The 21,188-nt window shown below is 48.5% G+C and overlaps 1 protein-coding gene across 3 annotated transcripts in view; it reads left to right on the top strand.

Moving 5' to 3' along the window:
• Positions 1–21,188, top strand: part of LOC119965339 (solute carrier family 22 member 5-like) — a 216,447-nt gene that overhangs the window by 62,846 nt on the left and 132,413 nt on the right. For all 3 annotated transcript variants that reach the window (XM_038795968.1, XM_038795967.1, XM_038795969.1), the window contains exon 3: positions 2,894–3,048. In XM_038795968.1, the coding sequence (XP_038651896.1) occupies positions 2,894–3,048 (155 nt within the window). The remainder of the gene's footprint in view (positions 1–2,893; positions 3,049–21,188) is intronic.

The following is a 21,188-nucleotide window of genomic DNA, read 5'->3' as shown; positions in this document are numbered from 1 at the left end:
CCATTCGGTTGGCGTTGGAGAAGACCAGTGAGGCTGTAAAAGTGCCTGGCACTGTGATAAGTGGCATCGAGTTGTCTCTCTCTCACTCTCACTCTCACTCTCACTCTCACACTCACACTTACACTCACACTCACACTCACACTCACACTCACACTCACACTCACTCACTCTCACCATAGTGATCAGTTTGCCATTCTGGAAGCTGAGATGCTTCAGATGGCCAGTGTGAATAAAGCATTGAAGGCGAAGTGGACGATTTGGAGGACTGTTCCAGGAGGCAGAATATCCTGGATTATGGGGTTATCGGAGGGAATGGAAGGCCCAACTCCCACAGAATACATTTAAAAGATGGTGGGGGAGGGTGGATTCACGTGTCCTCCCGAGCTGGATCGAGTTTACCAGACAATCCCCATCCCAACGCACTACCACGAGCGGTTATTGTGAAGTTCCACAGCTTCCACGAAAAGGAACGAGTCTTGATATGGGCTTAGGAACATTGCGACTATAAATGGGAAGGCCACGCCATCAGGCTTTATCCAGATTTTGGTGCAGAGCTGGCAAGGAAGCGGACAGCATTTAACAAGGCCAAAGCTGCCCTGTATAAGAGTGTAGTTCGATTTGGGGGCGATGTATACAGCTTTGCTCAGAGTGATGTTTGAGGGGAAACACTTTTTTCGATGTGCGTGAGGAGGCAAATTCTTTTGTTTAAAAAAAATGGGCTGGGTGAGAGTTGGAGATTTCTGTGAGGTTTTTGAATGGTGGGAGTGGGCATGTGGCCATGGGAGTTGTTGGGGTTCTTTGTACATATTCACATTCCTTTGTTCTTCTGTGGAATTAGTGTTTTGTTAATTGGGTTTGAGTGGGGTGGTGGTGGCATGTGATTAATGGTCTGGGGGCTTCTATTTTTGTGCATAAATGTTATGGGAAATATGTAGCTCCCGTTAGGAGAGTTATGTTTTAAGGGTGTTGTTATACTTTTTTCTTTTTTCTGTTAGTAGTTTTCTTCACTCTGGGCATGGGCTGCCCTGCTAGCCGAAGCGTTGACTAACGGGAGCTGAGTGATGGGGTTGCTGACGCTCATTGTATTAGTTTGGTTTTAGATAATGAGCTTGGTGTTTTCGTTTTGTTTGGTGTTTGGGTTTATAGAAGTAGAGTTGAGTGGTTTTTGTTCATCTTACTGACATTTGTACGTATATTTGGGCATTAGGTATTGTGTGAGGGTGGGGAGGCAGGGGTTGGGGGTAAGGATAGCTTCCTGACAAGTACTACAGATTTTTCTTTGATTTGTCTTGCTGGTGTGTTTGGCAACCATTTTGGGTGGGCCTGGTGGTACTCTGTCAGTGATTGTTGAATGACCTCTCTTGGTGGAAATTGTAATTCCGGATCGTGTGGAAGTGGGAGGCCCCCAATTCTGCTGGTCAACTGAAATGTAAGAGGGTTGAATGTTCCAGTGAAAAGGTCGAGGGTATTTGTTCATAAGATGTGTTGTTTCTGCAGGAGACTCATTTGCAGATGAGGGACCAGACAAGGTTGCGCAGGGGTGGGCCATGACAGTAGGGCGGGGGGGCGGCTGGCGTGCATCCTAGAGGGAGCAATAAAAGGGTTGCATTTTCGGCCATAAAGATATTGGGGATCCGAATGGCAGGTATGTGATTGTCTGTGGGTCCTTGGCGGGCACCCGTTAGCCCTGGTTAATGTCTATGCACTAAATTGGTATGATGTGGGTTTTATGTCTCCATTCTTGATTTGGATTCACATCAACATCAGCTAATCTTTGTGGGTGACTTACAATTTGTTCTAGATCAATGTTCGACCGATCCAGACCCAAATCACTGACTCCATCAGGTGTGGCAAAAGCGGTGTTGGCTTTCATTGATAACGGCAGGACTAGAAGATCCCACCACTAGCCATTGGTGGGCCACTTCACCGCCATGAAAGACTGAGCAGGGGACAGAAAAAAATCCCATCCAGTGGGTGCAGTTATTGTAATCTTCCAAAATTCCCAACACTCTGTTAACGGCAGCCACAAGGCTTAGATGGCTTGTCATCATTGTGGAGGAGAACATTCCAAGGACAGATGTGGGTATAAAGAATTCAACTGTTTCAGATGTAATAAAAAAGACCATTTGCAAGCCAGATGCAGAGGAAGACAGGTTATTAGAAGTTACCAATAAACAAGCTTGAGGAAGGCCCTCAAGAAAAAGCAGAATTATGCAAGTTTAACATGGTGAGATTAAGTAAAACACACCCCATTGAGATTGTCCTTCTTGTTGTTGGCCATCCACTTGATATGGAGGTTGATACAAGGGCAGTTGCCACAGTAGTGGGTGAGCAAACATTTAGGTATCTGCAGGGAAGACCACAGCCTGTGAACCTCAGCACTACATTGGTCACCTTATCAACATGTTCTGGAGAGGCACTGAAGATATTGGGGTTGGTATTCAAACCAGTATTGTACCAACAGCAGACAGCCCAGTTGCCTTTGATGATTGTGGAGGGAAAGAGGCCAAGCTTCATGGGGCATGATTGGCTGAAGAAAATCAAATTGAATTGATTAGAAATATACTACGGATACGGATTACGGATTCTGGAGGGGTACCCACTTTCCCCCTGGCATGCTTTCTGACAGTGGGGAGGCTCACCATTGGCTGGTGGCAGGATTTCCTGGACCCTTGTCAATGGGATACCCTGTTGTACGCAGGAAGTGGCGGAGGTCCTGCTGACGGGAACAGGCAGAAAATTCCAGCTATGTTGTGTATACCAGTGTACACTTGAATGTACAAATGGATGCATAATTTATCATGTAAATAATGGCATGCCCGTGCTTTATGTGTATCTTTGTGAGTATTCAGTAGTACATGGAGTTGAAAGACTATTTGCTTCTGCCTTACAGGTTTGGGAGGAAGATTATTTTGTTTGCAACTATGGCTATACAGACTGGATTCAGCATAATTCAAGCCTTCTCTCCAAACTGGGAAATGTTCTGCTTCCTTAATTTCCTTGTGGGTATTGGACAGATTTCAAACTATGTGGCTGCCTTTGTTCTTGGTAAGTCTCTACAAAATCCGACCTTTGCCCTTTCCTTAGGGCTTTCAATGCTTTTGTCACTGTCCATATGACACTAAGTTGGCCCAGAGGACTAGTAGAACACCCGTGGAATTTGGAGGCCTCACTTTGTTGTGGAAAATTGGTCAAAGAATACCGAAACAAAGTAGGAAGCATAAATGTTTTGGCTGGAACTGTGAATCAGAGTATTACTGAATTATGGAGAAAGAAAAAAAAAATGAGCAATGGTTCATAAAATTGAGTACGATAACAAAAAAGGCAAGGAAAATCCTACTCCTTTTCAATCTGATCTGAAAATCCCTGGTCCTCCTTTTTTATAATAATCTTTATTGCCACAAGTTATAATAATCTCTATTGACACAAGTAGGCTTACATTAACACTGCAATGAAGTTACTGTGAAAAGCCCCTAGTCGCCATATTCCGGCACCTGTTCCGGTACACGGAGGGAGAATTCAGAATGTCCAAATTATCTAACAGCACGTCTCGGGGCTTGTGGAAGGAAACTGGAGCACCCGGTGGACACCCATACAGACACGGGGAGAACGTGCGGACTCCACACAGCCAGTAACCCAAACTGGGAATCGAACTTGGGACCCTGGAGCTGTGAAGCAACAGTGCTACCCACTGTGCTACCGTGCCACCTGGAGCATATGTTTCATTTCGGGCAGGAATGAAGGGTGCAAGCTGTTACGACACCCAAGTGCACGTTCAATTTCAGCCCCACTCATCCCGGAGTCACAACACAGCCAGTAATTCTTATAAAAAAGTGTTTGGCCCTTGGCTGCCCAATAATTAGTCTCCAGGTTTGAAAGTTGAAACACAATTGCTGTTTATTCAGCACAAGAATAATGACAAAATATGCAGTAAATACAAGTGGGTGACAACAGGGTAATACCCACTGCCCCCTTTAACTGTCCCTCCCTCTACCCCCACACACACACAGAACAGACAAACATGGGGAAGGGGTAAAAATAATAAGGATGACGGTCAAAAGCTAAGAGTATTTGCTTCAAATGGTGGTTCTGTAGCACATTTGCTGGTTTACTGCCGGTAATGTTCTTTTTTTCAAAGTCCTTAATTCAGGGTCCTTGTAGTTTAGAAAAAGGATACACTTGATCAAGTTTTGGAGCAGATTATTCTGAGCATTTTGCTCATGTCTTATCAATACCTAGAATTGCTAATCAGTCAGAATATTCGCTGCTTTATGCTCACCTTCTATTTCAAGCCCATTTACTTATTTTATTGTTTCACCTTTTTTCTGACCACCCTTGTGCTATGAGTAGTGAAATAATTTTCTTCTGGTATCCTTAGGCTCAGATCCCAACCCTTTTTCCAGGTCTCTGATCCCCCTTTTCACATACAGGTATCTCTGCATTTGCAAGTATTCCGAGTCCCTCACTTTTTCTTTCTTGCTGCAGGATTTGTTAAAGCCAGTTTTCTGCTTCAGTTAATGTTAAATTCATCTGTAAATCCCTGTATCAGCCTCCCCGAACAGGCACCGGAATGTGGCGACTATGGGCTTTTCACAGTAACTTCATTTGAAGCCTACTTGTGACAATAAGCGATTTTCATTCATTTCATTCAAATCCATTTCGCATTGTGTTTGCTTAGCCCAGGCTTATCACTTAAGAATATATTTTTCTTGCAATGTTCTGTATTATACTTTTGAAGTCCTGCATCCACTGAAGTGGTGTTGTATACTTGCATTTTATTCCCTTCAATTGTTCTGTAATTTCATGGCATTTGAAATGAAATGAAATGAAAATCGCTTATTGTCACGAGTAGGCTTCAATGAAGTTGCATTTGACCTAGTAATGATTGTGGTCTTCAATGTTTTCAACTCTCGGCCAAGCTGAATTTCCTCATTCTGCAGAGACTTGCAAAACCCATATCTTGTACATTTTGTGTTCGTAACAAATAGCAGATTATGATACATGTTGTTATTTGTAGCTTCACAGATAATGTGGATCAATGAGCAGTTTTCCAACTCTGTCTAGAAGGCACTTGGATTTTTCCAATTTATCAAAATACAGTTGATTGAAAATTCCCATTAAAATTACTTTCCTGTTCTTGCAGACCTGAAATGTTAGAGGAATTGAATGTCTTTTGTCAATCCACCTGTGGGATGTGGGTGTCGCTGGCAAGGTCTGCAGTTATTCCCATCCTTAATTATCTTTGAGACGGTGGTCGTGAACTGTCTTCTTGAATTACTGCAATCTATCTGTTGAACCCACAGTGCTTCTGGGAAGGGAGTTCCAGGATTTTGATCCCATCCCAGTGAAGGGATAGCAGTATAGATCCAAGTTAGGATGATGGGTGGTTTGGAGGGGAATTCACAGGTGATGGTCTTCCCATGCATCTGTTGCCCTTGTCCTTCTAGATTATGGATGTCATGGATTTAGATGATATGGCTGAAGATGCCTTGGTGAGATGTGTTATGACACCCTGAGCAAGTGCGCAGTCAATTACTGTTCCCACTGTTCCCGGAGTCACAACACCAGTGAATTAACCAATAATTTTTATAAAAATACCCAAAGTCTTTGGCCCTTGGTTTCCAATAATTACAATCACCAGGTTTGTAAGTTTAAACACAATTGCTATTATTTATAGCAAGAACTATAATAAACCCTGCAGTAATTAAAACTGGTTAACTAATTCCTAACTCTCCACTTTAACTAGTTCCATGTGTATTTATATTATATAAATGCACATGTACACACACACGACAGACAAACAAAGAGGGGTGGAAAGGGGTATAAAATCATAAATGAAAGGAAAAAGAATCTTTGTTCCAGATGATGATTCGCCCAGTATTCTGCGGTCCAAACCTTGTTTTCAGTATGCGTTTACGCTCTGGCTTCAGGCCCTCCAGAGGATGTCCGCCAGAGGCATCAACATTGCAGGAAGCAGCAGGCTGCCTCCACCTCTGATGTGCATATTCCGGACACACCTAGACGTAGCTGTAGACCACAAAAGATCAAGAAGAGAGAGGATCACAGAGTGGGCATTGGGTAAGGCATGGGAAGAGGGGGTTGCGGCTCTATCTGTAGCTGGGGAATGGAAATATCAAACGTTCTCTGTTAAAACATGCTACACCTGATATATGTGAAGCCTTTCACGTTAATATTCACAGTGTGCCTGCCTGTGCCCCCCTGCTACCCTCTGCTCCACCCACCACCAGGGCAAAGTGGTCCAAGATCAAACGTCCTCAATGCAGACCCGGTTCAGAGCATGGGTGTCAGCGCGCTGTCAGCAGAAAGATGGGAGTCAGACTTTTGCATAAACTGAGGAGCACCAGAACTAACTTCACAGCGAGTTATCATCACTCTCCTGCCTTGTATATTGACCCACTGACCGCGCCATCACAGGCCCTGGGGTGATGTTGCACAGACCCTTGGATGCTGGAGCAGCGTAGTTGGGGGGAAGGAGGGATGGGGGGGTGCAGGGCAGAGGAAGGATGGGAGGGAAGGAGGTGGATGGGTGGGAAGGAAGGGAATAGAGGAGGGGGGATTGGGGAAGGATGGATTGGTGGGGCAGAAGAGGGTAAGCTGTCGGACCTACAAGAATCAAGTGAGGATGAGGGCCACATTGGTCCTCAGGGCATGCCAGACCCTTACTGCTTGTTCTCTGTCCTCCGTCTCTCCTATGAGTCTTTACTAGGCTCGTCCTGCAACACCTCATGCTCCTCGTCCACCTCCTACTTCTCCTCAGACATGGTTGCACGTTCTTCCCCCAGCATGTCGCCCCGCTGCTCTGCCAGGTTGTGGAGGGCACAGCAGACCAACAAAAGCAAGAGACCCTCTCGGTGGTGTACTGCAGTGCACCACCAGAGCGGTTCAGGCACCGGAACCTCATTTTGAACGGCCCGATGCACCACTCAGTGACAGCACATGTGGCAAATTGGACCTTGTTATATCAGGTCTCAGCCTCAGTCTCTGGCCTCTGCACTGGCATCATCAGCCAGGACCACAGCGGGTACACCTTCTCCACCAAGAGCCAACCCGTCATCCTGGGGAGGTCTTCGAAGATGCTAGGGATCTCCGGTTGTCACAAGATGTTGGCGTGATGCACACTCACTGAGAAGCGTGCACACACGTGCATGATCCAGAGGTGACACACGAGTTGAAAATTGAGGGAGCTGCAACCCCTTCCTGTCATTGAAGGGGCTATACTCTCTGAAGCCCCAGTGCGAGCAAGATGATACGCATGCCATCAATAACCCCAGGATCAGGCATCTTGGTGTGCTTTGTCCAGCTCAGATTTTATCTTGTCTGATGCCTGGACATACAGGGCATCCATGATGTCAAGGATGCACTTCTGGGCTGTTGCTTGTGATATGCCGCATAAGTGCCTGCTGGAGCCCTGGAATGATGGCTAACTCTTAACTGCACTCTGAAGTGGTTTTTGTAGCCATGTTCACCACTCAAGAACAAAATAAAAACCTCAGGGGGACTTCCCACCCATGTTTTCGGCAGGGGGGAAAACCAGTGGGGGCAGAGAAACCAATGGGAGTCCCTATACAGTATTTATGCCTGCAGGATTTCCCATTGACATTGTGTCCCCCACCCCCAATGAAGTTATGGGGTTCCCGCTATGAAAGGCCGGGAATTCAATTACGATACTTTTTAAAAAATATAAATTTAGAGTACCCAATTAATTTTTTTCTATTAAGGGGCAATTTAGCGTGGCCAATCCACCAACCCTGCACATCTTTGGGTTGTGGGGGCGAAACCCACGCAAACATGGGGAGAATGTGCAAACCTTACATGGACAGTGACCCAGAGCCGGAATCAAACCTGGGACCTTAGCGCCGGGAGGCAGCAGTACTAACCACTGCGCGACCATGCTACCCCCAATTACCATATATTTAAATATCGTGAGCAGACTTCTCCGCTGAATTATCCCCCCCCATATAAGGATTGTGGAGTATACAACAGGTCTGCACCTATAGGGACCTGGCGAATTGTCCCTGCTGAGGACGCACAGGCATGTGAGGGCCAAACCCAGGCGGTACACTGGGTGGGGGAGGGGGAGCAGTCCGTGTTGGTGGGAGGTTTCGTTTTTAAAAATTTCCATAGATTGACACACCCCTTTACTAATGGGGCCCCGAACTGTCAGGGGGCAAAGTGGCTGGCGGGTCGAGCTCATTCAGTGCACGTCTCGCTAACATAACATTGTGGGTTTCATCCTTTAAGTACTTGAAAAATTAGCAGGCAAAGTCAGCTAGGTGGCTGGCGGGCTGCCCTCTGCTTTTCCCAACCAATACAATACATTGAAATTAAATCATAAAATTCCACCCACAATGTTCACCTCCTATGTGAACGCTGTAAGATCATTGTGCAGGCCTGTGCAAGATATCCTGGAAGCTGCTATAATTCCTTTATTTTGCCTTGCACACATTGCATTGTGGACAGGAATGGAGCTGGAAAAGGAGGAAGGTGCAGACTGTTTGAAATCCGCTGAGGGTGAAGAGGAGGAATGAGAGAACGAGAAGTAGCTGAAAAAACAGGTGTGGCCATGGTGTCTGTAGCTGCGACTACCAGAGAAGTTTCTGACAGGCTCATACAGGAAACCTCTTCTTATCTAAGTGAGAGATCATATGGCAGGGCAGACAGAAACTTTCGGGCACCCACCCAACAGAAATCATTCCCACGAAAATAAATGTAACCATTACATTCACACTCTTTACTGGTCTATACGGGTCTGCTGAAGGATATACACTCCATTTGGAATTTTGCGGAAAACTAAGTAAATAACAGAAGAATAGCGAGGTTAGGATCCCTTGCCCAAATTAAAAGTTTTTTATTGCCATGCCAAGAAGTAATGAAAGAAAATCCATGGATATCTTTCTGACTACTTTCATTTTTTAAAATATAATGCACACAGACTGGCTGGAGCCAACACTGGCTACAACTGGCACAACAGTAATTTCTGGCTTTCAGAAAACCACAGCAGCTTCGATATCTCCAAATATACGCGAATGCCCCCTGTGACTGCAGAACTTGTATTCCAAGGAGATGCACAAAGGCCTCTTTACTTTTCTGAGGCAAAGCCCTGGCCAACCGAGACAATCCATTTGTGAGGGCAAAAGGACCCTGAAAATTTTAGTAAACTTATCTCCGGAATTCAGACGAGGAATCTACATCCTTTGTCCAAGCCAAGGGGAAGAAGTTTGGGGTGCTGTACCCGGCCAGACCCTGGGTAACCCATAATGGCCAGCAGTATTATTATGAGTTGCCGGAGGAGGCAAATGACTTTATAAGGGACCATAAGCTGGTGAGGAACTGAGGGGAGTGTGGTGAATGTATAATGCTTAATTCACACTATATCATTGTGTCCCTGTGGGCTCCGTCTGTGAGACGTTGCGCGGCTCTGACCACAGGGGGAGATGAGGAGCTTGTACAGGGCTCCACCCTTGGCTCCGCCCATGGCTCCACCCATGGCCCCTCCCACTACCGGAAGTATAAAATGCTGCGGTCTTGTGAGTCTGCCCTCAGTTCTTCTGGTCGCCGGCAGGCTCAGTTGTAAGTCTATTAAAGCCACAGTTTACTTCCTCTCGTGTCTCGAGTTAATTGATGGTCACATCAATTTAATAGACTTAAAAAACCACCATGGAATCAGCCCTCAAACCTGATCGACTAGAACTCGACCCACAGGCCGCAGAAGCGAAGGAAATCTTTCTACACTGGCTTTGGTGCTTCAAGGCCTACCTGGCTGCGCCGGCTACCTCCGCTACTACTGAAGAGCAGAAACTCAGTCTCCTGCACGCACGGGTGAGCCATCGCATCTCTACGCAACTCGATAGTACCGACTCGTACACCGAAGCCCTCGCTATACTCGGCCGCCTATACGTGCGGCCTGTAAATGAAGTTTACGCATGGCATATTTTCATTACTCGTCGCCAGCGCCCCGCAGAGTCGCTAGAGGACTACCTGCATGATCTAAAAGCTATTGCACGGGAATGTAACTTTCAGGCTGTAACTGCCTCCCAGCATATGGAACTCGCTGCAGGGGTCCGGTCTAACTACGTGCGCCAGCGTCTCCTCGAAAAAGGGGCCCAGAACTTGGAGGACACTGTAGCGCTAGCAACCTCGCTGGAGGTCGCGTTTCAAAGTTTGAACTTGTTCCCCGCTGACCACGTGACCCCATCGTAGACCCCCGACCAGAGACTTCCCCAGGCCTGCGCCGCGCGGCCACCTGCCCACTATGGAGCGCCATCGTGCCATTTCTGCGGTCAGCCCCAACACCCACGGCAGCACTGTCTGGCCCGCAACGCGACCTGCAGCAGCTGCGGTCGAAAAGGGCATTTTGCTAAGGTATGCTTGTCTAAATCTAAACCCTCTAACTCTCCCGCTGTCCAGAGCAATCGCTCCCCCAACTCGCAGGCCCGCAGACCCCGTAATGTTGCAGCGTGTCTGCCGACTCCGCCACCGCCCGACATGTGCGACTCATGGGGGCCGCCATCTTGGCAATCCTCCCCCACGCGTCCGGCCATGTGCGAGTCATGGGGGCCTCCATCTTGGGCGCCATCTTCCTCGCCGCCCACCATGTGCGATCCACGGGGGCAGCCATCTTGGATGCCATCTTCTCCATCGCCCGCCACGTGCGATCAACGGGGGCCGCCATCTTGGCCATCACCCGATGTTCATCTTGACGACTACGACATCCGCGGACAGTCATCACGGGGCCACTCCAGCACTGCTGATCAAGCCACCGACTACCCGCAACTCAACGCAGTCACTTTGGACCAGTCGCGGCCAAAGCACCTCAGAAGCACAATGATGTCCGTTCAGGTCAACGGATACAAGACACCTTACCTCTTCGACTCCGTGAGCACCGAGAGCTTCGTTCATCCAGAACTGGTAAGGCGCTGTTCGCTCCCTATCTTCCCAGCACGGCAAACTATCTCCCTCACCTCGAGTTCGGACTCGGTTCAAATACAAGGGCGCACCGTTGCGACATTAACAATACAGGGCGCCAGCTACTCTAACTTTCAGCTGTACGTACTCCCAGACCTCTGCGCCCCCCTCCGACTCGGGCTCGATTTTCAATGCAATCTTAGAAGCCTCGCACTCAACTTCGGTGGACCCCTACCCCCTCTCACTATATGCAGCACAGCAACTCTAAAAACCGACCCCCCTCCACTCTTCACAAATCTCACTGCTAACTGCAGACCCGTAGCCCGTAGCCACTCACAGCAGGCGGTATAGCCTGCAGGACAGGGTATTTTATCAGAGCCGAAGTCCAGCGGCTCCTACATGAGGGAGTCATAGAGGCCAGTAATAGCCCCTGGAGAGCTCAGGTGGTGGTCGTCAAGATCGGGGAAAAGTTCCGGATGGTGGTTGATTACAGCCAGACCATTAACCGGTTCACGCACCTCGATGCGTACTCCCTCCCCTGAATTGCAGACATGGTCAACCAGATCGCCCAGTACCGCATCTTCTCCATGGTGGATCTGAAGTCTGCATACCACCAGCTCCCAATCCGCCCGGAGGACCGCCACTACACGGCGTTCGAGGCGGATGGCCGCCTCTTCCATTTCCTCCAGGTTCCCTTTGGCGTCATGAATGGGGTCTCGGTGTTCCAAAGAGCAATGGACCGAATGATGGACCAGTACGGGCTGCGGGCCACGTTTCCGTATCTGGATAACGTCACCATCTGCGGCCATGACCAGCAGGGCCATGACGCCAACCTCCACCGATTTCTCCAAACTGTCCAGAAACTCAATCTCACATACAATAAGGAGAAATGCGTTTTCCGCACATCCAGACTAGCCATCCTCAGCTATGTCGTGGAAAAAGGAGTCCTTGGGCCTGACCCGGACCGTATGCCCTCTCCCTCCCTCTCTCCCTCGTTGTTCCAGGGCCCTCACGAGGTGCCTTGGATTTTTCTCCTATTATGCCCAGTGGGTCCCCCAGTATGCGGACAAAGCCCACCCACTATTTAAGACCACACTCTTCCCACTATCAGCCGAGGCCCGCCAGGCCTTGAACTGCATCAAGGAGGACATCGCTAAAGCCGCCATGCGGGTGGTGGATGAATCCGTCCCCTTTCAGGTGGAGTGCGACGCCTCAGAGGTCGCTCTCACTGCCACTCTGAACCAGGCATGGAGAGCAGTAGCTTTCTTCTCCCGAACCCTCTTCGCTTCAGAACTTCGACACTCAATCGAAAAAGAAGCTCAAGCCATTGTGGAAGCCGTACGGCACTGGAGGCACTACCTCGCAGGTAGGAGGTTCACCCTCATCACCGACCAGAGATCGGTTGCCTTCATGTTCGACAACTCGCAACGGGACAAAATAAAAAACGATAAAATCTTGAGGTGAAGGATCAAACTCTCCACCTATAATTATGACATCATATATCGGCCGGGGAAGCTCAACGAGCCCCCAGATGCCCTGTCCCGTGGCACATGCGACAGCGCGCAAGACGACCGATTACAGGCTATCCACAATGACCTCTGCCACCCGGGGGTCACTGGGCTCGCCCACTACATCAAAGCCCGAAATCTGCCTTTCTCCACCGTGGAGGTAAAAGCCATCACCAGGGATTGACCGATCTGCGCGGAGTGCAAACCTCACTTCTATAGACCAGACAAGGCCCACCTGGTAAAGGCTTCCTGGCCCTTTGAACGATTGAGCATCGATTTCAAAGGGCCCCTCCCCTCGACCAATCGAAATGTGTACTTCCTCAACGTCATAGATGAATTCTCCCATTTTCCGTTTGCTATCCCATGCCCCGATATGACCTCCCATACAGTCATCAGAGCCCTGCACAGTGTCTTCACCCTGTTCGGCTTCCCCAGCTATGTCCACAGCGACAGGGGTTCGTCCTTCATGAGCGATGAGCTGCATCAGTACCTGCTCGACAAGGACATCGCCTCGAGCAGGACTACCAGCTATAACCCCAGGGGGAACGGGCAGGTGGAGAGGGAGAACGCGACGGTCTGGAAGACCGTCCTACTGACCCTACGGTCCAGGATTCTCCCGACCTCCCACTGGCAGGAGGGAGGTCCTCCCCGACGCGCTCCATGCAATTAGGTCCCTCCTGTGTATGGCCACTAATCAGACCCCTCACGAGCAATTATTTGTTTTCCCTAGGGGCACTACCACGGGGGCTTCGCTCCCATCTTGGTTGAGGACACCAGGCCCGGTTCTCCGGAAGCACATCCGGACACATAAAATGGACCCACTAGTAGAAAGGGTATTACTGCTACACTTGAACCCACAGTACGCCTTTATAGAACATCCCGACGGCTGTCAGGACACCGTTTCCCTCCGGGACCTGGCGCCTGCAGGATCCACCACCACCACCACCGCCGAGGTACCCCTCACACTACACCCGGCCCGACCCCCCCATGCCCTGCGCCCTCACGCCTACAGGTTTCCTGCGCCCCCCCTTCGCCCGTCACACTGTTCAGGAACGAAGCTTTGAACGAACCACCCCCGGAGTCCACCCTCAGATCCACACCGCCCGTCAGCACACAGCCATCCGAAGCGGCTACAACCCCAGTGCTCCGCCGATCCCAGCGGACGACAACCCCAGTGCTCCGCCGATCCCAACGGATGACTCGGCCACCGGACCGGCTCAATCTGTAGACCCGTTACCCCCGCCGGATATGATTTTTTTACAGGGGTTGAATGTGGTGAATGTATAATGCTTAATTCACACTATGTATCATTGTGTCCCTGTGGGCACCATCTGTGAGCCGTTGTGCGGCTCTGCCCACAGGGGGAGATGAGCTTGTTTATACAGGGCTCCACCCTTGGGTTCACCCATGGCTCCGCACATGGCCCCTCCCACTACCGGAAGTATAAAGTGCTGTGGTCTTGTGAGTCTGCCCTCAGTTCTTCTGGTCGCAGGCAGGCTCAGTTGTAAGTCTATTAAAGCCACAGTTTACTTCCTCTCGTGTCTCGAGTGAATTGATGGTCACATCAGGGAGGCACGGGATGGAGGAGTTAAGTCCACAAAAGTTGGGAGTTACTGTTCTGGGTTGTTGATTGGTGGTGGGGGGGGGGAGGTTATTCAGAAACAGTAAACTTGTAAGGGGGGCTATTTGTGAATTCTGTTGTTTCTGCATGTCAGGTGTGTGTTAGGTGGGGCCCTTTGTGTTGTGTTGGTTTTTGTCATTACTTAGGGTGGTTGGGGACCTGTTGTGCAGGCTAAGGTGGGGTTAGTGGAGGGAGTGGTGGGGGTGTGTGTAATGGGGCCTTTGGCCGGGAGTCTAGCAAGCAATGCTGGTGAACAGGAGTGTGGTGGGGAGGAGGCCGTGAGGGTTGGCCAGTTTTGGGGAGGGGCAGGTGGAGAGAGTGAGACGTGGCAGGTTTTGAGGATGAGCCTGATCATGGGTGTGGCACCATCTTGGGTGGGTATGGTTTAGAATGGGGTTGGGTGCGGCAGAACTGAAGGGGGATGATGGCGGACTTTGGAGGGGGGAGGAGGCGCAAGCCTCAGTAAGAATTGTGACATGGAAAGTCGGCGGGATAAACGGTCCGGTCAAGAGGTCCTGGGTTTTTGCACACCTGAGGGGTTTGAGAGCGGAGGTGATTTTCTTGCAGGAGACACAACTCTGGGTGAAGGATCAGGTTAAGTTGAGGAAGGGATGGGTAGGCCAAGGTTTTCACTGGAGGTTTGACTTGAGGTCGAGGGGGTGGTCATTTTGCTGAGCAACAAAATGGGGTTTGTGGGAGCCAGGGAGGTGTGGGATCCGGGGGTAAGATTTGTGATAGCGAGTGGGGTGTTAGAGGGAACGCCGGTGGTGTTAGTCAATGTCTATGTGCCTAACTGTGCTTCGTAAAGAGCGCACAAGGGGCAATTTTGCACTTGGAGTCGCACCAGCTGGTCATGGGAGGGAATTTATACTTTGTGATGGAGCTGAAGGTGGACAGGTTGAGCCCTAAGTCGCTGGGTAGGTCTAGGATAGCAAGAGAGCTGGGAGGGTTTATGGATAGAAAAGGGATGGTGAATTTGTGGAGGTTCAGGAACCTGGTAAGGAGGAAACACTCCTTCTCGCACAGGTGTCGTCTAGAATTGATTTTTTTTACGGTGAGTCGGGCGGTGCTGATGGGGGTGGTAGGGGCAGAATATGCGGGAATTGAAATTTCAGATCATGTGCTGCAGTGGCTGGATGTGAGGCTTAGTTCTGGGTAGGTGCAAATGCCGAGGTGGAGGCTGGATTTAGGACCTCTGGCGGACAAAGTATTTTGTGAGAAGGAGAGAGTGGCGATTAGGATAATGTGGAGTTTAATCAGTATGGGAAGGTGTCAGCGGCCACGTTCTGGGAAGATTTGAGGGCGGTGGTCCGAGGTCGGATTATTTTGTTGAAGGCACATAAGAATAGGAGGAGGAGGTAAGAGCACCAGCGGCTGTTGGATGAATTAGCTGAGGTGGCTGGGAGATATTTGTCAGCCCCATGAAGGAGTTGCTGGTGGAGAGGAAAGGTTGCAGGGTCAGTTTGACAGTTAACGACAGGAAAGGTGATGGGGCATCTGCGGAGGGCGATGGGGGTGCAGTATGAGTATGTAGAGAAGGCGGGTCGTATGTTGGCCCACCAATTGCATCGTCGGGCAGCATCGAGGGGTATTTTGCAGGTAAGGGTGGAGAAGGGGGAGTTAGTGTTAGAGCCAGAAAAGATAAATGAAGTGTTCAGGGGGTACTATGAGAAATTGCCCGGGGAAGAGGTGGGAGATATGGGCCAGTTTCTCAATGGGTTGGAGCTCCCAGAGCTGTAGGAGAGGAAGGGGCAGGTATTGGAGGAGCTGTTGGGACTGAGGGAGGTGATGGATAATAGTGGAGAATACAGTCGGGGCATGCCCTGGGACTGGACGGGATTCCAGCCGAGTTTCATAAGCAGTTTGCCACAGCGCATCCCGAGTCGGGTGTGACGAGGCCATTAGATCACGCCAGTTATGTCTTAATAAACTGAATTGAATTTTTTGAGGAAGTAATTAGTGGGGAGAGAATAATTATGGATATCATTTATATGGACGTCTAAAATACATTTGCAGAGAATGTTAGCTGTTATTAAAGTTCATAGAATTAAAGGGAAATTATTGATCTGTTTAGGAGATTGGTTGGGTACTAGAAGGCAGAGATGGATATGTACTCGGATTGGAATTGGGTGAATAGCGATGTCCCATAAAGATCCCTGCTGATGTCTCAGCTATTCACTGTCTTCAGATAACACAATAGGAAGCTATATATCCAAGCTTGTCGATGACACACAGATTGGTAAACAATGTGGATGGGGGCATAACATTGCAAAACAACACTGATGGAGTAAGCAAATGGGTTAAATTGTGACAGAAGAACTTCAGTGCAGGCAAATGTGAGGCTATCTATTTTCAAGCATTGTTAAATAGGAAACGACAGAGAATCGTGAACACAGCCCAGTCCATTATGCAAACCCGCCTCCCATCCATTGTCTCTGTCTACACCAGTGTTCTTCAGAGTCGCGGGCGGGTGTCGGGAGGGTCGCGGAGCCGTTGTCCGCGGCTCCCCCGATCGCGCAAATCCCCGCATAGCAGCCGGCTTTTCATAACGCCGGCTGCAAGCGGCCGGGAACATGTCAAAAAAAAATTCAGCAGCATTGCGCATGCGCGCATGATGATCGGTGCGCATGCGCAAATCGGGCACGCATGCGCAGTGCGGCCATTATTTTTTTAAAACGGTTGCAGCTTTTTTACAAGTTTGTAGTGGTTTTTATTCATTTGTTTTATTCATTTAATTTTTATTTTTTTCATTTATTTTATTCATTTTATTTTTTTTACAAGTTCGGGGGAAGGGTTTATTTGATAAAAGTTTACAGAAAACAAATTCAGAACTTTGGACAGATGGAGACTCCGTACTTTCCGACACCGGAAGGCTTCACCTTCATCCAACAGGTTCCATTGGAGGAGCGTGTACGAGGGCCAAACGGACCCAAAACAATTTCTATTTTTGTCAGCAGCAAACAAGGTAAGAGAAAATGGTGGGTCGCGCAGGTCGGCCGGCGTGGGTCGTGAAGGTCGGCCGGATTGGGTCCTGAAGGTTGGCCGGTTGGTAAAAATGGGTCCACGGAAAAAAAGTTTGAGGAACACTGGTCCACACGGACATCCGGTGACGACCATGGAGTGAGTGGTTGCATATTTGGTAGCTCCTGCTCGTGGTGGACCTTTGGGACCTCTTTACCCGATTTACGGTGGATCTGATTGACAAAACAGGAGACTGGTGAAGTAGAGGAGAAGGATTCCCCACCAGTGTATGGATTTGTGGACCGGAAGTGGTCTGAAATGGAGAGGGCGTTGGTCGAAGACGGGAGTGGAGTCTGCGGCACAGGAGAATATGACGGATGGTCAGGGATTGAAGCTGCCGGCACAGTGGTTGACGGAGCAACTGGTGGACTTTCTCCAGGAGAAATTTGCTCAGCAGAGAAAGGAATACCTGGATCCAATTAAGACGGGGATTGACCGTGTGGAGCAGTGATTGGAAACCCCGGGCCAGGCGATCCAGAAGGTGGAAGAGGTGGTGGCTGAGCACGAAGAGCAGCTAGCCGCGATGTCGGTGGAAATGGGGCTGATGAAGGATCACCAGAAGAGGCTGCAAAAGAAAGTGGAGGATTTGGAGAACAGATCGCATAGCCAGAACCTGAGGATCGTTGGCCTGCCAGAGGGCAGCGAGAGATCGGACGCAGGTGCATATGTGGCGCGTATGTTTGAGAAGCTGCTGCTGGGAGGTGTGTTTGCTCGACCCTTGGAGGTGGACAGGGCGCAAAGAGCACTTATGAGGAAGCCGCTGATGAATGAGCCACCGAGGGCGATGGTGGTACGAATGCACCGGTTCCTGGACAAGAAACAGATCTTGAGGTGGGCCAGGCAGACAAGGATCTGCATGTGGGAAGGCAACGATATGTTTGTTGAGGGGGACTGGGATTATTATTTTGTTTTTGGATTTACAGGTGAGCAAGGAGGGGGGCCAGCGCTCGCCCAGAATCTTGTTGGATGCGGACGACCTACCCCTGTATATTTCTGACCCGTTAGGGGGATGGGAGAGATTATGCGGATCTTGGGGGAATTTGGCCGGTTTTCGGGGTATAAATTGAACATGGGTAAGAGTGAGGTCTTTGTGGTCCAGGCGAGGGGGCAGGAGGCTGGGGAGATGCCGTTTAAAGTGATGGGAGGGAGTTTTCGATACTTGGGAATTCAGGTGGCACGGGATAGGAGCAGTTACATAAATTAAATCGGCCCGGTTACTTGAGCAAATGAAGGAGAACTTTCGGAGGTGGGACATGCTCCCGCTGTCATTGGCGGGGAGGGTGCAGACCATAAAGGTGACGGTTCTCCTGAGATTTTTGTTTGTCTTCCAGTGTCTCCCTATTTTTATCCCAAAGGCCCTTTTTTAAGCGGGTTAATGCTGTGATTTCTGGGTTTCTATGGGCGGCTAAAACCCGTAAGTGAAAAAAGTTTTGTCGGAGCGGAGCTGAGGGTGGGGGGAGGATTGGCACTACCGAACTTTAGGAATTACTACTGGGCGGCAAATATAGCCATGATCAGGAAGTGGGTAGTGGGGGAGGGGTCGATGCGGGAGCGGAAAGTGGTGGCGTCTTGTAGGGGCACAAGCTTGGGAGCACTGGTAACGGCACCTCTGCAATTCTCGCCGGCTTGGTACTCCACAAGCCCGGTGGTGGTGGTGGCTCTGAGCGTATGGGGGCAGTGGCAGAATCATATGGAAGTGGAGGGAGCGTCGCTGTGGGCTCCAATTTGTGATAATCACCAGTTTGTGCCAGGAAGGTTGGCTGGGGGGTTTCGGCGGTGACAAAGAGCAGGGATTGAGAGGCTGGTGGATTTGTTTATCAATGAGACAAATCCTCCTTGTTGGAGGATTTGGAGGAGGTGCTTGAATTACCAGGTAGAAATAAGTTTTGCTATCTGCAAGTGAGGGACTTTGTACGAAGGTAGGTTTCGACCTTTTACAATGCGAGAGCAGAGTTAAATGTTGCAAATGGACTTTTGCTGCAAAGAAAGAGAATAGTAATTCTGAAATCTTTCATACAGAGCACAATGGAAAGAAAAAGTGCAAAAAGAGAACTGAAGACACCTTCTATTGGCCAGGCATTCTCTGGGATATCGACACAATGGTTTGACACTGCACACTGTGTAGTAGAGTGTACGTCTGCACACAGTTCGGGAAGCAAACAAAAGGCGGACAGTGCAAACTGCTTCAGTTCCAAGTGTTGCGAGAATCTGCTCATCCAGAAGCAGAAAGGCAATCATTCTGTCAAAAAAAGAGGCAAGGGAGAGATTTCAAGTCAAATCCACAAAGTTGTTTGCCGATGAGTCTACGAAACGCCCCAAACCATTGTGATGCAAGCACTAGAAGAAGCATTCAACAGTCCTAAAACATCTGAAGGACATACGGAACAAATACAACAAGAGGATCATACGTCAATACATGAAGAACATCAAACTCAAGCAACAAACACTGAAGAAAATGAACGACCTTTGCAAGTTCAGCAGACACTAAGAAGGTCTACAAGGCACAAGCTAGAAAGACTGAACTTGTGACAGACTGTAAACAATTCTGAACATGCATATATATCATGGTGAAATGTAAAAAAGTAATTTAATGAATGTAATTTTCCAATGGAAAGGGGATGTGATGATATGCATAAAGCAAGTTTTTACATAATGTTATGCACAACCTCCGACCACTAAATGGCAGTGTAAATCCACCACGTGACCCTGTAGTCTGGGAGTTGGTAGTAGGTCGTGCTGGGGGATAGACGTATTTTGCAGTAGATCTCCAATTATCTTAGTTATCTCATCAGGCAATTGGTCCATAATAAGTTATTTAAACTAGATGCTCTGTAGTTCATCATTCACTTCAGCAGAACATGACACTTGATACACGTGATAATAAACAAATCCAAAATGGTGACATGTTAGGAACAGCAGAGGTCCACAGATTTTTCAGAATCTACATGTACCCAAATCACATAGTAATCACACAGATTTATGAGAATGTTAGCGGTTAAATCTAGTGGGCTAAAATATAAATGGGAGTACGGTTTTGCTATACCCAGCCAAAGCCCTTATTCAATCACTGGAGTAGAGTGTACAGCTTTGGACAGCTGCACCGTAGAATATTTTATTCTGGAAACAAAGCTGCACAGATTCTCTATGATGTGAGCTAGAATTCCAAATTACGCTTGTATTCCCTGGAATATAGAAAGTCGAAGGGTGATTTGTTTGTGTTATTTTAGGATTTTGAAAGGATTTGTAAAGTGAAACATTTTCTGCTGGTACAGCATGAGGCCATAACCTTAAAATCACAGCCAAAGCCATTCTGCAGACGTTTGGACACAGTTCTCCGTACAAAGTGTAGTAGAAACGGGAAACATGTTCCCAGGAAGAGCAGTAAATCCTCGATCAATTCATACTTTTATATTGAGAGCAATAGATATTTGTGAGCCAAGGTTGTTGAGTGATATGGAACATCTTCCTCTTTCTGGATGATTGGTGAGAGGAGAAATCAGGGCTGTTTTAACTGAAACCCCCTCTTTCCCGAACCAATGTGTAGAAGATATTTTAGGTTGCAGACTGTCTAAGACTGATTAAGTGTCAGTTCGAGAGATTGAATTACCTACTTCTGTTCCTATATTCCTGTGCTCATAACTGCCCAAATGTCACATTGCTATGTAAGACTGATGGGTGCTTTCATTGTCCCCAGACTAAATTCCACATGCGAAAATCAAACACAACCCACTGCAATTTAAGAATTAATCGCTAAGATTCCACCACCACCACCATGAAATCCCCTAAAATAAACAACGTCTGTTCTGTTGAGCAGCACATTCCGAACATTCTTTTATTGTGAGAAAATTGTTCCAGTTAGAGTTCACGTTTTGCATGTCAGGTCTTTCCTGCTCTTGTGAGATGATCATTTATTAATTTCACAAATTACGTAAATATCTGTAAAGAAAAGGTTATTCTCTCTGATGCCCCCTGATTAATCTTTGCTGGCCCATAATTAGTGCATGGATGCACACTAACATAGGTTGATATAGATATTCTTTTAAATGCTGTTCTAATTTCAGGAATTTGTCTTGTACAACAGGAATGGGCACTGTAGTGGAGCAATATAACGC

This window comes from Scyliorhinus canicula, chromosome 4 (genome assembly GCF_902713615.1).
Source record: "Scyliorhinus canicula chromosome 4, sScyCan1.1, whole genome shotgun sequence".
Taxonomy (NCBI): domain Eukaryota; kingdom Metazoa; phylum Chordata; class Chondrichthyes; order Carcharhiniformes; family Scyliorhinidae; genus Scyliorhinus; species Scyliorhinus canicula.
The sequence above is the reverse complement of the archived record's forward strand: the minus strand, read 5'-3'. Positions and strand labels throughout refer to the sequence as shown.